This window comes from Hipposideros armiger, unplaced genomic scaffold, assembly GCF_001890085.2.
Source record: "Hipposideros armiger isolate ML-2016 unplaced genomic scaffold, ASM189008v1 scaffold_367, whole genome shotgun sequence".
In the NCBI taxonomy this organism is placed as follows: Eukaryota; Metazoa; Chordata; class Mammalia; order Chiroptera; family Hipposideridae; genus Hipposideros; species Hipposideros armiger.
Genome location: NW_017731717.1, coordinates 909,056 through 923,675, shown reverse-complemented (window position 1 = coordinate 923,675; position 14,620 = coordinate 909,056). Strand labels below are relative to the sequence as shown.

The 14,620-nt window shown below is 37.4% G+C and overlaps 1 protein-coding gene across 6 annotated transcripts in view; it reads left to right on the top strand.

Moving 5' to 3' along the window:
* NKAIN2 (sodium/potassium transporting ATPase interacting 2) overlaps positions 1–13,639 on the top strand; it is a 959,061-nt gene extending 945,422 nt beyond the window's left edge. For 3 of the 6 annotated variants that reach the window (XR_002126191.1, XR_002126192.1, XR_002126193.1), the window contains 3 exons: positions 6,912–6,993; positions 7,639–7,727; positions 11,078–13,639. Coding sequence is in view for 3 of the 6 variants with exons in the window: in XM_019662136.1 (XP_019517681.1) it covers positions 6,912–6,993; positions 11,078–11,087 (92 nt within the window). In the remaining 3 variants the exon portion in view is untranslated. The remainder of the gene's footprint in view (positions 1–6,911; positions 6,994–7,638; positions 7,728–11,077) is intronic. The other 3 variants (XM_019662136.1, XM_019662135.1, XM_019662134.1) reach the window with 1 other exon arrangement.
* Positions 13,640–14,620: the final 981 nt, after the last annotated feature.

Genomic DNA, 14,620 nt, shown 5'->3' with positions numbered 1-14,620 from the left:
GCGAGCAACAGCCTCATCTGGGAAGAGCGCAATGATAATACCAACATGGGCCAGTGAAGCGACGTCCTCCACAACTAGACTGAAGAACAAAAGGACAGCAACTTGTCATTCCCCTTTCCCAATTCCCCAATAAAACCTTTAAAAAAAAAAAGTACTGAAGACTTGATTCTGATACAGCTAAGAGAGAAACATGGAAAATAGGGTCCTAAGGATCCTAGGGAAAGTAAGACCCTGAGGAAATACATATTTGCTGAATACATATTTGCTGAACAGGGTTAGGAAGTGAAGCATTTGTGGTGACTTAGCTGATACGTCTCCTTTCACTCATCGTGTGCTTTGCCTGCCACAAGCTCTATAGCTTAACACTTTAGTGACCTTTCAGGCAACAACAGGATAAAGCACCGCTATAAAGGGTTGTATTTTCCTAATCATAAAAAAAAAAAAATCTCAGAATCTACACTTAGGGATTTTAGCCCAGATCAGATACCTCAAGCTCACACTTCAGTAAGCTCAGCTGCTGCCAGGAAGTAAGTCTGCGTGGGAGAAAGGTGGTTCTTTTGATTTTGGCCTATGGTTGTTAGGGTCTAAATTCCTTTTGTGCAACTGGAGATAAGTACCCTTGAAATCCTTACCTGCAGAGATAATGGATATACACTCTATTTTCATAGGCCCACACACATTCTTTAATGACTTCCAATGTGTTCTTCTAAATATTTAGGCTTAGCTTTAAAACTGCCATTTAAATTTTCGCTTCACAGCCTTTTCCAGCTCTGTCTCCAAAAGAGTAGCGTGTTGACGAGTGGCTTTGTCATTAATAACCAAGATACGGTTTTATTTTATAGTACCTTATTGCCAACAGTTATTTAAAATGGCAGCTTTGGGTTTGCTGAACTCAGTGTTCATGATTAAAATGTTTAAATAAAAGGAAAGCTCACAACAGGGAATATATTTTAGCAAAGAATATGTATTCAAACAGCACCTTTCTCTTACTTGGCAATTTCTAAATCACACTGTTACCAATGCTATGAAATCATAGTCATTAAACTGATATGGCACTTTACTAATGTAAAATTGGACCTCCCTGTGCCTCCATAGATCGATGTAAACACACCCATATTGCAGACAGGAAAACTAAGGCAAAGAGAAAACAATGTAGCAACTGCAAAGAAAACGGGAATAGTCCTAAGTTGTCTTCAGAGGACCCAAGACAAATACCTCCAATGAGGCAGAGTAAGCATGTACAAATTTTAGTTTTTCACCTTCTGCCCAGTTGTGTACCTGCATCACATGCTATAAACTGGCCAGAAAGAGAAAAATGCTTTTCCCACCAATTCTCAACATTTGAAACACTCAATAGCATTTCTTAATAAATGACCCTCTGACCCTAGTCATTTTGATACTAAAGGGTGTCCTTGCCTCGTTCCTTCCGCTCCTCTAGGCTAGAGACTATAGTGGTGGCTTCTGCCTGTTGGTATTCAAAAAGGTTGTTTGTTTGTTTGTTTGTTTGTTTGTTTGTTTGTTTGTTTGTTTTTAATTAGCTTCAGGTGTACAAAACAAAGTGATAACCCCCTCCCCCAATCTACTACCCCTCTAACATCGTATATAGCTGTTTCAGTTTCACTGACTGTATTCCTTATGCTGTTATGATGTATTCCACATCCTGTGAATATATATATATATATATATATATATATAGTCGACATTCATTATTATTCAGATTCACCTTCAGGTGTACACTGCAGTGGTCAGCAAAAAGTGTGTTTTTTTTAATCTCACAGGACCCAGACAACAACTCACATTCCAGATTTTCTATAAAAGGTTTTCTCTTTATTATCATTCAAGGCCTTATTGAGGAAAGGGTAGAAGTACTCAGTCAAATTGCACTTAGAAGTTTTTCCATGCTCCAACCGATCACCTTATTTTTCTTTATAACCTACAGTGTCTACAGAGTTCATTCAGTAAATCCATACTGAGAGTCCTCCATAAGCCAGACTGTGCTCTGGGCTCTGGAGCTACTGTAATAAACAGTAGTAAATAGTAGTTCTCATGCAGGTTGCATTATAGTGATAGAAACAATAAATAAACAAGTGGGTTTATAACAGTATAACAGGTCAGGTGGAGATAGGTTGCAATGAAGCAACATAAAGCTGAGTGAGGAGAAGGAAATTCGTATCTAAAATCTCAGCAAGTCCCCAATTTGTCCTGCACCAATTAGTTACATTTCCCTTTTTCCAAGTGTTTCCTGGGTGTTGCCACTTGTACGTGCCACTTACAACTTAAATACTACATTTCCAAATGAAGCAAAACACCAACTCCCTCCTGACATCCTTTTTTGTTCTGGTAAAGGCAGCAACATTCTCCTAGACAAATAATTTCTGAATGAACTTTGCATTTTGCCTTTTCTTCCTCTTCCTCCATCTTCAAAAACTTGGTGTGTCCTAGGTGTTCTACCTCTTTCTCCATTTATCTTGCACTCACAATCATCTTTCCTTTCTCATTCCCCTATTTTTTTTCTTATTTATCTTGCACTCACAGTCATCTTTCCTTTCTCATTCCCCTATTTTTTTTTCTTTAACAGAGCCATCCTGCCACCTGTTGGCAGCTGTTGGCAGCTCAGCTTGGGCCAGGAATCAAACTGGCGACCCTGTTCCTTCAGAGCTCACACTCTTGAGCGAGCTGTTAACCAACTGAGCCACTTGGCCAGCCCTTCATTCCCCTAATTCTAATTCAAGGCTTCAATAATTCCTCTGTTTTTCCCTTTTTCTGATAAGCATTGAAATAACATAGTCAGCACACTAAGTGGCTTTAAGGAAAACATCCCTCCTTACTTTGAAAACCATCACTGTAACCAGAGTTACACAAGATGGGACTGAGAATATAAATAATTTCCAGAAAAATGGACTGCTTACATGTGTATATGATGTTTGCACAATTTATCAGACACAAAGAAAATGAACTAAACCTTGAAAGATGCTTACCTCTTAAAGATACATTACAGAAAATCAAACCACCTTATCCATAACTAGCATATTCAGCACAGGTAGTTTTTCTTTCATTATTGTTCACATCAGAATATTCTGAGAATGTTAAATTGGAGGTAGGACAAAGATAAAGGGGTAAATTTTCTTTAAAAAAAAAAGGAAAGATGCTGGAGAATAAATAACAAAGGGAGACATCTGCAACCAACAGAAATTCAAATCAAGAACTCTAAAACTTTTTTAAATGAATAATAAAAAGAAAAGAAAAGCCTAAAGATTTGACATTTAATCCAAAATGTGATGCAAAACCTTTGATAACCTTCCAGAAATTTTCTAGAATGGCATGAGTCAAAAACAGAAATTGCTTTTTCAATATACTTAAAAAAGAGAATAGCTGTCTTCTAGTCCCATCCTGAACTGTCGTGTGGTCCCATGCAGTCAAATAAATCATATTTTTCTGTAAAATGAAGATAATTATTCCTACTCACCTCACAGCAATACTATAAAGATAAATGATATCACCTGAAAGGGCTTTCTTTAGGAATTAAGTATTTTGCAATTGTCAGGAATGTATTTTATTTTTATTTGTGATTCTGGTTTAAATTTTAACACACACACACCCAACCCCTACCCCATAAGTGAAATGGTAAAAATCCATCCTGGTTGCAGCCAGAGCCTCTTCTTTTCTTACCTTGGTTCTGAATCACCTGCTGTTGGAACCTCTTTCATGGTCCTGGCTGATGTGAATGATCAGAACATTTGCCATCCTTCCATCAGAGCTTCAGTGCCATTGTCCCCAACTGAGTAGCTGTAAGCCAGCTCTCCCAACCCACACGCCAGACAGGCCATGGCTAATAAGAGCAAGCCCCAGACAACTCAAGCTCCATTTGCAACACATGCTGAGGACACACCTCATTTCCCTTCTGGACTTTTTCATGTCTGAGGAAGGTACATTGTTTCAGACTCAAGCTTTGTTTCCCAAGTTTGGTCCTGATGGTATCCACTGGACTTGAAGATTCACCGTGGTTCCTTCAGGTTATCCCTTGGTTCACTCGATGATCTTTGCCTTATCATTACCATCTGGCTTCTTCTATTCATCTAAAATGCCTGGAAACAAGCTAAGGAAATATTTTAAAACAACAACAACACTAATAAGCCTGAGCTTAACTTGGATCTGCATAACAGTGGAGGAGACCTTACTGTTTACATCTGCCGTGATCTTCATCTTGTCTAATCCACTCTATTCTCCAGCACCAGGGTGCTAACCATCCTTCTGAAAGGGAACCTCAGAACAAGAAAACTCTAATGCTGTGAATATCTTTCAGCAAATCAGTGCTTAATTAAGTCTCAGGGTTGACAAGAACGAACCCAAATGAACAAGAATATAGGTGCTACCTGCAGTGAATCCCCAGTCATGGATAATAATTTCTCAAAATACAGACGTTAAATATAGTTGTCATTAAATGATTATATAGCTCTTCTGGTACAGTTTATATTAGCTAAAGATAAATGTGGGCAATTCAGGAAACAAAAGAGGCTCACTCTCTTTTAATTCATCTTCTATAAAATACTTGGTGTACTTCCATAATTGTCCCACAGTAAATCCTTTGTCTTTTTGTTCCTCCTTACTGCATAGGCTTAGAAGAGTCCTAACTTTTTTCAGGGGCTTTTAATTTTCTTCTTCCACACCATATGTCTCACCCAGGGCTCTGCATTCATTATCTTATTTAATCCTCACACCAAGTGTATGAAATAAGTATTATCATCCCTTTTTTAAGAGATGTTAAGAGATTTGTCTAAGGTCACACAGCAGGCAAGTGGCCAAACTAATATTTAAAACCGGATCCTTCTAACATCAGAGTCTCTTTTTGATACTAGTCCACTTTTGATGAGAAAAGAAAGTCTGCCTTGAAAAAGAGGGTTTTCACAGTAAGAAGAAATGAGATATTAAACCATAAGTAGACATGGAGGCACTTTAAATGCATATTAGTAAGTGAAAAGGAAATCAGAAAAGCTACACACTGCAGGAGTCCCACTACATGACATCCTGAAAAAGGCAAAATGATGGAGACGGTGGAAAGATCAGTGGTTGCTAGAGATTAGGAGAGGCAAGGATAAAAAGGCAGAGAACAGCAATGAAACTATTCTATATGATACTAAAATTGTGGATACATATTATTATAGGTTTGTGAAAACCCGTAGAATATAAAGCACCAACAGTGAACCCTGATGGAAACTCTGGACTTCGGGTGGTAATGATGTGTCAGTGTGGGCTCATTGATTGTAACAAGTGTACCACACTGGTGGGGATGTTGACGGTGGGGGAGATTGTAGGTGTGGGGGGGCAGGAGGTATATAAGATCTCTTCTTTCTGCTCAATTTTGCCATAAACCGAAAACTGCTCTAAAAAATAAAATCTATTAAAAAAAAGATTTCCCCACTAAACAGACATATAGACATAAATGGAGTTTATGACACTTCACACCTTTCTCCAATTTTTACCTGTAATCCTTAGGAAGTTATAAAGAAAACCAAAATTAGTCAAAACTAAGCCAATAGAATAAGGCACTTGAAAAAGTAAAGCTATCCTAGGGCATCCCAAATTCAGTCTCTGTTTCCCTTTCTTTCCCCTTCCTGTCATCTATCTTGTCAGCCTTTTTGTTGTTTTGCCTCTTTTACCCCAACCACACAACCTCTATATCCAAGAATAGAAAAGAAAAAACAAAACTTTTTCATAGTACTCTTAGTATTTACTGTTCCCGTTACTACTGCTACCAAAACATTGTGTGTAAAACAACCATTTGGTATGCTCATGGAGTCTGTGAGTTAAGAATTCAGACAGGGCACAATGAGGAATGACTTGTCTCTGATTCCTAAATCAGGGTCCTCAGCTGGGGAAATACTAAGACTGGGCTGACTCAAACTGCTGGGGGCTGAAACTATTTGGAGGCATTTTTTCTCACAGGTCTGTGTGTTGATTCTGGGTATTTGCTGGCTTCTCAGCTAGCCTGTCAACCCAAATACATATCCATGCGATGGATTCCCATTGTACTCTCCATGAGGGCGAGTTTGGGAATGGTGACAATGCTCCAAGAGAGACCATCCCAAAAGAACAAGAGGGAAGTGCATGATAGTTTTAGGATCTAGACTTGGAAGTCACATAGTATCACTTCTAGCATACTCTATTGATCAAAGCGGCCACAAAATACTCTGGTTCAGGAGGAAGGGACCCAAACCACTGAATGGGAGGCATGTCAAGGTTACATTGTAAGCACATATGAAATAGAGATATTGTTAATAGGCATTTTGGAAAATAGAATCTACCACAGTAAGTCGTGTTATGTGTTATTGTACGTTAAATATCTAGGTATGTATTGCATTTGAATGTTTGGTAAGACACTGCTCCACATCTTTATATAGAGATTGTCTATTTCAGATTACAAACCACAGTGACAGGGACAACCATGTTGAGTTAATTTCATGAGCTTCACTATAGCACCTTGTACTTGACAATCACAGTACATGGTATTACTAGAGTTGTAATTGCTGATAGATATGTGCATTTTATCTGTCACTATTTTTTTTTTACATTTGTGATGTGTTACAGAAAATCTCCACACCAACGAAAAAGACATATAGCATCTTTAATGTGCAAGTGCATTTTATTACTACAGTTAGGTTTTGGTAGCTTGAGAGGCGTACATACATTCTTCTTCCAAGTGAACAGATTCTTGTAAAGCAATAATTGAATCTCACCATTGAGGGGGAGAAAATCAGTACCTTGAGGGAACTATCTTTTTTTCCTTCACAATTAGTCACTTCTGGTTTTCTAGATTATTAAAAGCTTTATATTAGCCAGCTGTGTCAGGCGGTAATCATGAATGCTTATGTCTTCTGAAAAGTTAATTAACAAAGGCAATTGTCCCTTTTCAGTTGATTTCATAGGTGGCTTTGATTCTTATGGCTATCAAGGGCCTCAGAAGACATCTCACTTACAACTACAGCCTATGTACATGTAAGTACTTTACTTGGGAGGTATTCTTCTGCGATATTAAAAAATGGTTAAGAAACATATTTGTGGCACAAAATAAATGGCATGCAACTTTTCTTCAGTTGTATACTTTCAGTATTTTCTCTTCTATTCATATTGTTTTGTCTGGGATAACTTTAATAACGTTTTCTTCATAACTTTTCTAAAAATGTAACTTACCAGAAATGCCATAGCTAAAGTTATCTTTAGTCTTACATGGCTAAAAAAGAAACCTATATAATATATTACTTTTTTGAGTTACCCAAAAGTTGTATATTTTGAAAATGACATAACATTATATATAGTTATATGTAACTATATAAAACCATATATTTTGGTTTTCCCAGGATAGTCTCAGTTTACATGGGTTGTCCTGGTATAATTATTACCAGCACCCCCCCCATTACTCTCAAAAGTGTTCTCATTTGGATGATAAATGATAAGCTATCTGTCTAATTATATATAGTGTTAAAAATCAAAAACTGAGCAATACTCTTTCTCTATAATTTTTCTGATATGAAAACTGAAAATGAAACCATAATATTAACACTGAAACTTATCAGACCCTTAACTCTAGCACTCAAGAGAGCAGACATACAATCAGAGCCTGATTTTTATATCTGTGTTTAGGCAAATTCCCTTGGATAACAACTGATAACAAATTCTATATATCAGCATCAAGTGATATGCTGAATTGCAAGCGAAGATCAAAATAGAAAGTAAGATTCCAATTCATTTTGAAATGTGAGCTTCTCTCTTTGAAGATATGTGTTTGTCGTTGTCCTTCACCATTGAATCATTTTCCCTTTTAATATCATTAGTGTGTAGGATAATAAATGGATTTTTGGAGAGATTAAAGTACTCTTTATACAGACCTTTTAAGCTCCTTTTTTTAAAAGGCAGTGATCTATGCATCCTACTTGCATTTTTCTTCGCGTCCCTCGAAGTTCCCTGGAAGTATTTGGTAACACCACTCATATAAAAAGGCTTTATCAGTTCAGATATAAGTCAATACTATATGCTATCAAAGCATTCCCTCTGTAAACAGTATATCACACATCCCCTCTTTTATGTCCCCACAACCACTGCCCTACTTCTGGCATTCATGACCTTAAGTTTTCCATTCTCTTCCTTATTTTAGAACCCTTACCCCATCTTCCATAAGGCTGCCAAATTAATCTTCCTAAAGTACAACTCTGATCATTTCACTCCCCTTCCCCCAAATTATCAATGACTTCCTATTACCTACTGAACAAAGTCTAAACTCCTTACCATAGCCTGCAAGTCTATTCTGATATGGCCCCAAAGTTTTGTTGAAATATTGTCTAGTCTCTTCAACCCTTAATAACTTTTGAGTCTCAACAATACGCAGGTGATTCTAGGACACACTAGGAAAAGGAAATGATGAATAAAAACTGGCTCCAGCCTTCCAGAGGCTTATAATCTATTGAGGGCTTAAATAGTCTGATGTCTCCTCTTAGACACATTTTTTTCCAGCTAAACTAGAACTCTTGCCTTCTGCAAATATAGCATGTATTTTTTCCAATTGTCCATGCTGTTCTCGTGACAGAAACATCTTTTTTTCCCAAATTCCACTCTTTGAAACCCCACTAACCATCAAATTGTGTCTTAAAATATATTTCCTTTATGAAACATTTCTTAATCCCTTTTCTTCTGTTACTTATCTTTTTTTTCTTTTGCCCTATACTACAGTTGTTTCTATTTATATCATACCTTTCCTATCTTCTCAGGAAGATTTGATAGTTTAAACAATAACAACAAAAACAAAATGATAAATCCTTTAACTAACTACTTTACCATTCTTCTCAATATTATATCATAGCCATACGTTAAAGTATTCTATTAAAAATTAGGGCAAAGTAGTAAGGAAAAGTGATTAAGATGACTTATTGAAGACAGCCTGAGATAAAATTACTTATGACCTTGGACATATAACTGTATTTGAATAACTTTATTTATTCCCATGAAGCCTAAGTTTCCTCACCTAAAAATAGAGATGATAGCATACATACTTTATATAATTGTTCTCAATCTATATGAAATAATGTATGTAAAGCATAAAAAACATAGGATATACCATATAGTAAGTACTTAGTAAACATAATTTATTAGTAATAGGAACAATGCTTATGTTAACCAATATTATTTATGAATAGACTTTATCAAGTCAGAAATCAATATATACTATATTTCATTCTCAAAGGGTTTCCTCTGTAAATAATATACCTCATATAATATTAGCCCAAGTAACATGTAACTATATGTTTGTGTTCAACCGTAAGCCAGGACATCTACCATTGCTTGCTTCTGACAATATCATTTAACATTTTTATCATGCAGCATTTCATTGTGTTGGTCAATAGGAATGATCAATAAATATGATCAAGCTACAATAAATTAGTTGTAACCATTTATGTAAGGATCAACTATAATAAAAACAAACGAGTGCTAATTATACATAATCAACTATATTTCAAAACAGGCATTTCTAATTCTAATGTTGTCTTTCAAGAGGGGACTCTGCAAATGTAATTCCAGCATTAAATTCTTTGAGGACAAAACTTTCTGTGATTTTTATTAAATAGAATACTTTAAATGCTAAAGCAAAAGGAATAAAAATATGGTTTTCTTCTTCTTACTGCCAGGGAATGGTAAAATTATATAGCTTTCAAGTCTTACTGCTCACGAAATAAGTTAAATGTTTAATGGAATTCAAATTTAGGAAGTTAGAAGTACCTAAGATATATAATAAACCACCAGTCAAAATATGATTACTACCATCTCTTTCATAGAACATCCCCTAGGGGCCTCAAATACTAGGACACTAAGATTTTATTTTACAGATAAGGAACCTGAGTCAAGAGAAAGGAAAGCAAAGTCACACAACTTGTCAGCTGTGCAGCCCCAATGATCACCCAGTTTTCCTGACCCCTTAACGTCAGTGTTCTTTCCAAATTCTTAGATGGACTGTGAGTTCGCTCCGGCATTACATTCCTTGATTCTTAACGTAGTTATTTGTACTTCTTCGCACTAACTTAGCTGCCACACTTCCATTCATGCCTGCACCCCTCCCCCTTTCCTTCATTTTCTTTTATTCCCTTTTGATTTCACATTACGCAGTGTTGAATGACGAAGGGCCTTTTCGACTTTGTAGACCTCAAAATCAATCACCGGAGAGCTGCTGCCTACACAAATCCTATGAAAAAACAAAGCTGACTCACACATAAGCCTCGTACCCTGCTGAGCAGCAGAGACCTGAGTGTCTCCTATATCTTTGTCCTTCAGGGCGTACCTTCTCCTGTCAACCTGCCAGAAATAAGTCTCATAAAGTAAGAGTAATTGAACATCACAGGCCGGTTCAAGCCCCCTGACAGTATTATATAGCAACTGGAAGTAAAAGCTGTTCCTTAGAAGGAGAGCAAATGCTGAAAAGTGATGTGCAGTTTTAGCCGTGGGGCTTCCATTTTCCCAGCAAAACGTCTGAGGCTAAAGCCTGGTTAGAGCTTTCAAAACACTGCCTACTAGCCACTCACAGCCGTGTATCCACTCCTGCAGTCAGTGAATAGACAGTCCTCTTTTTTTTTTTTTTTTGTTACATTTGGTAAATGTCCTTGGCCTATAATTCCTCAGATAGCTACAAAGTTGCTGCACCAAAGCATTCTGATTTTCTAACAAAATAGCTGCTTTGACTACCACTGACCCACGTGCCATAATAAGTAGAGATCTGGTCAGGCTCCCTGCAGTATAAACTGTGAGACTGTCCCATGGTCTATTAGACAACATTTGAAAACATCACATTCTTTCTGGAAATTTAACCATACAGCAATACAGATTCATTTCATTTGTCCCCAGAGATGGATTTTAAGTGACCTTTCTATCCAGGAGGTTGCACCTAGAAAAAAGAAAAAGAGAGGAAAGTTGTCTACTTAGAAGCACAACTGGGCTTGGACGTCTCTTTTTTTTTTTTTTTCTTTTTATGGCTTGCTCTTATGCAAAAGGTGCTGAGCTTCCCCCTTGATTAAAAGCATCTTTTCTTTCTCTCTCTCAGGTCAAAATGATACAGATGGCTTCAGAATGTCAGCTCTTGGACCTTTCAAAAAACTTGTTTCCCAGTGGCCTCCTGCATTTTATGAAGAGCAAGAAGCAACTGAGTTTAAATATCTATACATAGTAACAAAACAAACACAAAGCCTCCACATACACTGGGGACACACACACACACACACACACACACACACACACACACACACACACACACACCAGTTCCACTTGGCCTCCCCTGTATAACCGAAATAGACAGATATGCAGGACACGCCCATCTTGGATTTCCTGAAAGCAGGCTTCTTTCTTCCAGGCCTTTGGAAAGTTTAAAAGGAGACGTGTTGGTGCCCTCTGCTGGCCATCACTGACTCCTCTGCAGCGCAGTCAGTGGGCCTCTGCACGCTGCGAAGTCACCCAGGGCACAGCAGCGTGAGAGTCCCGTCTTCTGCACTCCATAAGTCCTGATAGTACCACGGCTATGTAGGCAATGTAATTGCAAAAACAAACCAAACATGCCATGATGACCTTGTCACCGAAGTCTGAAGCGGCAGTTTGCGTGCCCTAAAGGCTGTACCGTACATACTTGCCTTAACCCACCTAAGTTGTGCGCTTGAGAATCTCAGTGCAGACCTCCCAACTCACTTCCTTTAGGCTAACACACTGCTATTAATTCCGAATGAGTTCCAGTCTGTGTGTTTTAAGTCAAGAAACAAGACTGAATAGCCCAGCAGCTCCAGTGTGTCTGTGGATGAAAACTGCCAGCTGTCGGCAAAGTGCTTTACCAGTGAGCCTCCACAGTGGCCAAAAAGAGACAAGTAACAATAATAACAACAATAATAACTGTCATATTTATAGTTCTTAAATATGGTCTTCTGATGCGGTCGGATGGGACAAAGTAACAATCTACTAAACTCATTAATCTACTGGAAGCAGAAAGCAGAAATGGCATAACTCACTGATCTTATTTATCACACTCTGTGTGCTTTTGTAAGTCTATAAGTATCTACAAAATGTCTTTTACTAACACAGAAACAGCTGTGGATTTCTATCAACAGAGGCCACCTGAATATGTATTAGCTATGTTTACTCTTTTATATCTAATTCAAATTGAAGACCCTATGTAGGTGAACTTTTTTTCCTAACTTCAGCGTATGAGATTATTTTTTGGGTGGGAGGGGGGGAGCAATAGTTACCTTGGTGAAATATTTGAGATCTCTTCGTGGTAATTGGGGGATCTGTTGTGTGTTAGAGTGTATTTTAATCCTCCTGTATTATTGTGGCAGAAAAAACTGTGCTGTTAATGTAGTTGGCAACAAGATGCCTTTGGAAACTTAATAGTAGGTCAATGTGTTTATGGAATATTCTGAATTCCTAGGAAATTTTGTTCAATATATTCAAGCATTATTTGGTTTTCATTAGTAGAAAACATAGTTAGCTCAGGCTTGTCAGGAACTTGGATGAGTCATATTTTTCTTGGATCCACCTGAAACACTAAAATCAATTTTTAAAAAAATGAACACACCATCTTTAAATACAGTGAAATTCAGACTTGAAAAGTAATAGATTGGCACGGAACAACTTTTTCTCTTGGTTTCTAATACGTTTCGGTTATTGGGTTAACCTACTTTGGGCCTTAGCCCATTCAGATCTACACAAACCAGTCCCATTAATGTGTTGCATGGATGTCTATGATATACAAGAACACGCATATACATTTGAAAATGATAAAGGAACAAAGGTTACTATTGCAACATAAACTACAAAAAAGGTTCCAGCACTTGTGCTTGAATTGTCTCAGTGGCTTGTATATGCTTGTCCATACATACATGTACCAAACATACAACTACAGACATGTCAGTGAAACCTCATCTAATGATTTTATAGTGACGTGCATGTTTAATGTATGAGAATATATTTACCAATGTATTGTCCTTTGATTCTTAAAATATAAATACTATTCATGCCAGAAACTATTCTAATGTAATTATCAATGTGACTATTAAAATGAGGTTTCACTGTACATTCATACTCTGATCAGATTCCACCTTCTAGGACATGTATATGGATAGAGATTGAAATGCACAGAGAATAAGCCCTCATATTCCTGCTTTAAGTTGCAGTCAAGTTACCACTGAATCACTACTATCATCGCCACCAAAATTTCAAACAACAGTTGTTGACTACTAAAAAGTGGACAGGTCTTTTTTTGGGAGCAGTGAGCACAGTAGTGTGATTATATCTGGAAAACATCTAAGTTGTACAGCTGTATCCTCCTCAAAATCCGGTGAAGAATGCTATTTTTCTAGGCTGAGCTTTTGTTATAAACCTAATATTCAGAAGGCAAGAGTTACAATCCTGATATGTCTTTTTTTCTTTTTTTGCGTTTGTTAATTCTGAATGTATTTTTAACAGAGTGATTTTTTTGACTTACTAGTGTAATTTGCATTTTAAAAAATAAATGGAAAATCAATTAAGTTTTGGAGCCATCCCTGAAAGCCCCTGATCCTTTTCACAGTGTACTTGATTATGTCATTGACAGGAAAAGCCTATTAAACTTGTGTGAAGGCAATTCTGATGTTCCATTCCGTGCACGGATGTGTCAGCAGTAAAAAGAAAATGCCAGGTCATGGTGTCATTTTAGCTCAGTCACATAGGTAACCTGTACTTTCATTATCTACTGACACTGTGTTTTGGTTTTTTTGGGGGGGTATTGGGGGGGTCCTGGGGGGGGGATGAGACTGCCTGGAATTGACTAGCTGTCATTTGGGGATCCTTTTTCTTTTTTTCCCCCCCACTTCTATCTGGAATTTAGAGTTAACATCAGTCGAAAGCTGACGGAGGTATTAAGGCACTATACTGAAAAATTTTGGTTAACGTAGGCAGGGTTTTTTTCATTTTTTGTACACCAAATTATTTAAAATAAAATAACTTAAAATGCTCATATAATGCCCCTTTGATGACATAGTCTGATGGCGACTCTGGTGAAGTGTGTTGGGATAGGGTAGGCAAATAGAAAAGATGAACCCCTGGCGTTTGTGATTGTCCAACCACAGTTTCAGCTGAGGTTCCCCGTATAGACTGAAGGGATAGGAGGCAGCAGACTCAGGCTGCTGGTGGGGTTGTGTCCTTTCTTTCACTGTACACAGACATACACCAGCCTCCAGAAGCCAAAATGTCCAAGCTGATGAAAACAAGGAAGGCTTTGAGGCAGCATTCAAGAAGCTGAAGATCAACTTGTAGTACTTGACTTCTCGGCCGCATGGTGAGAGCCTTGTAAAGGACCAAGTCTGTTTTCCCTTTGCTCACTGTGTGTAAAGTATGCTGATGAGGGTTCATTGAAGTAGGTGTGGATGGCTGTCAGGTTGTTGCTTCACACTGTGAGGTCAAATGCACACAACAGCTCGGCTGAATATAAAGAGACAAAAGTTAATAGAATTTATACACACACACATTTAGGATATATATATATATATATATATATATATATATATATATAATCTCCTAAAGAAAAGATTCCTTCCTCTGGATTTCTCAATTAAATAGTGTGTGC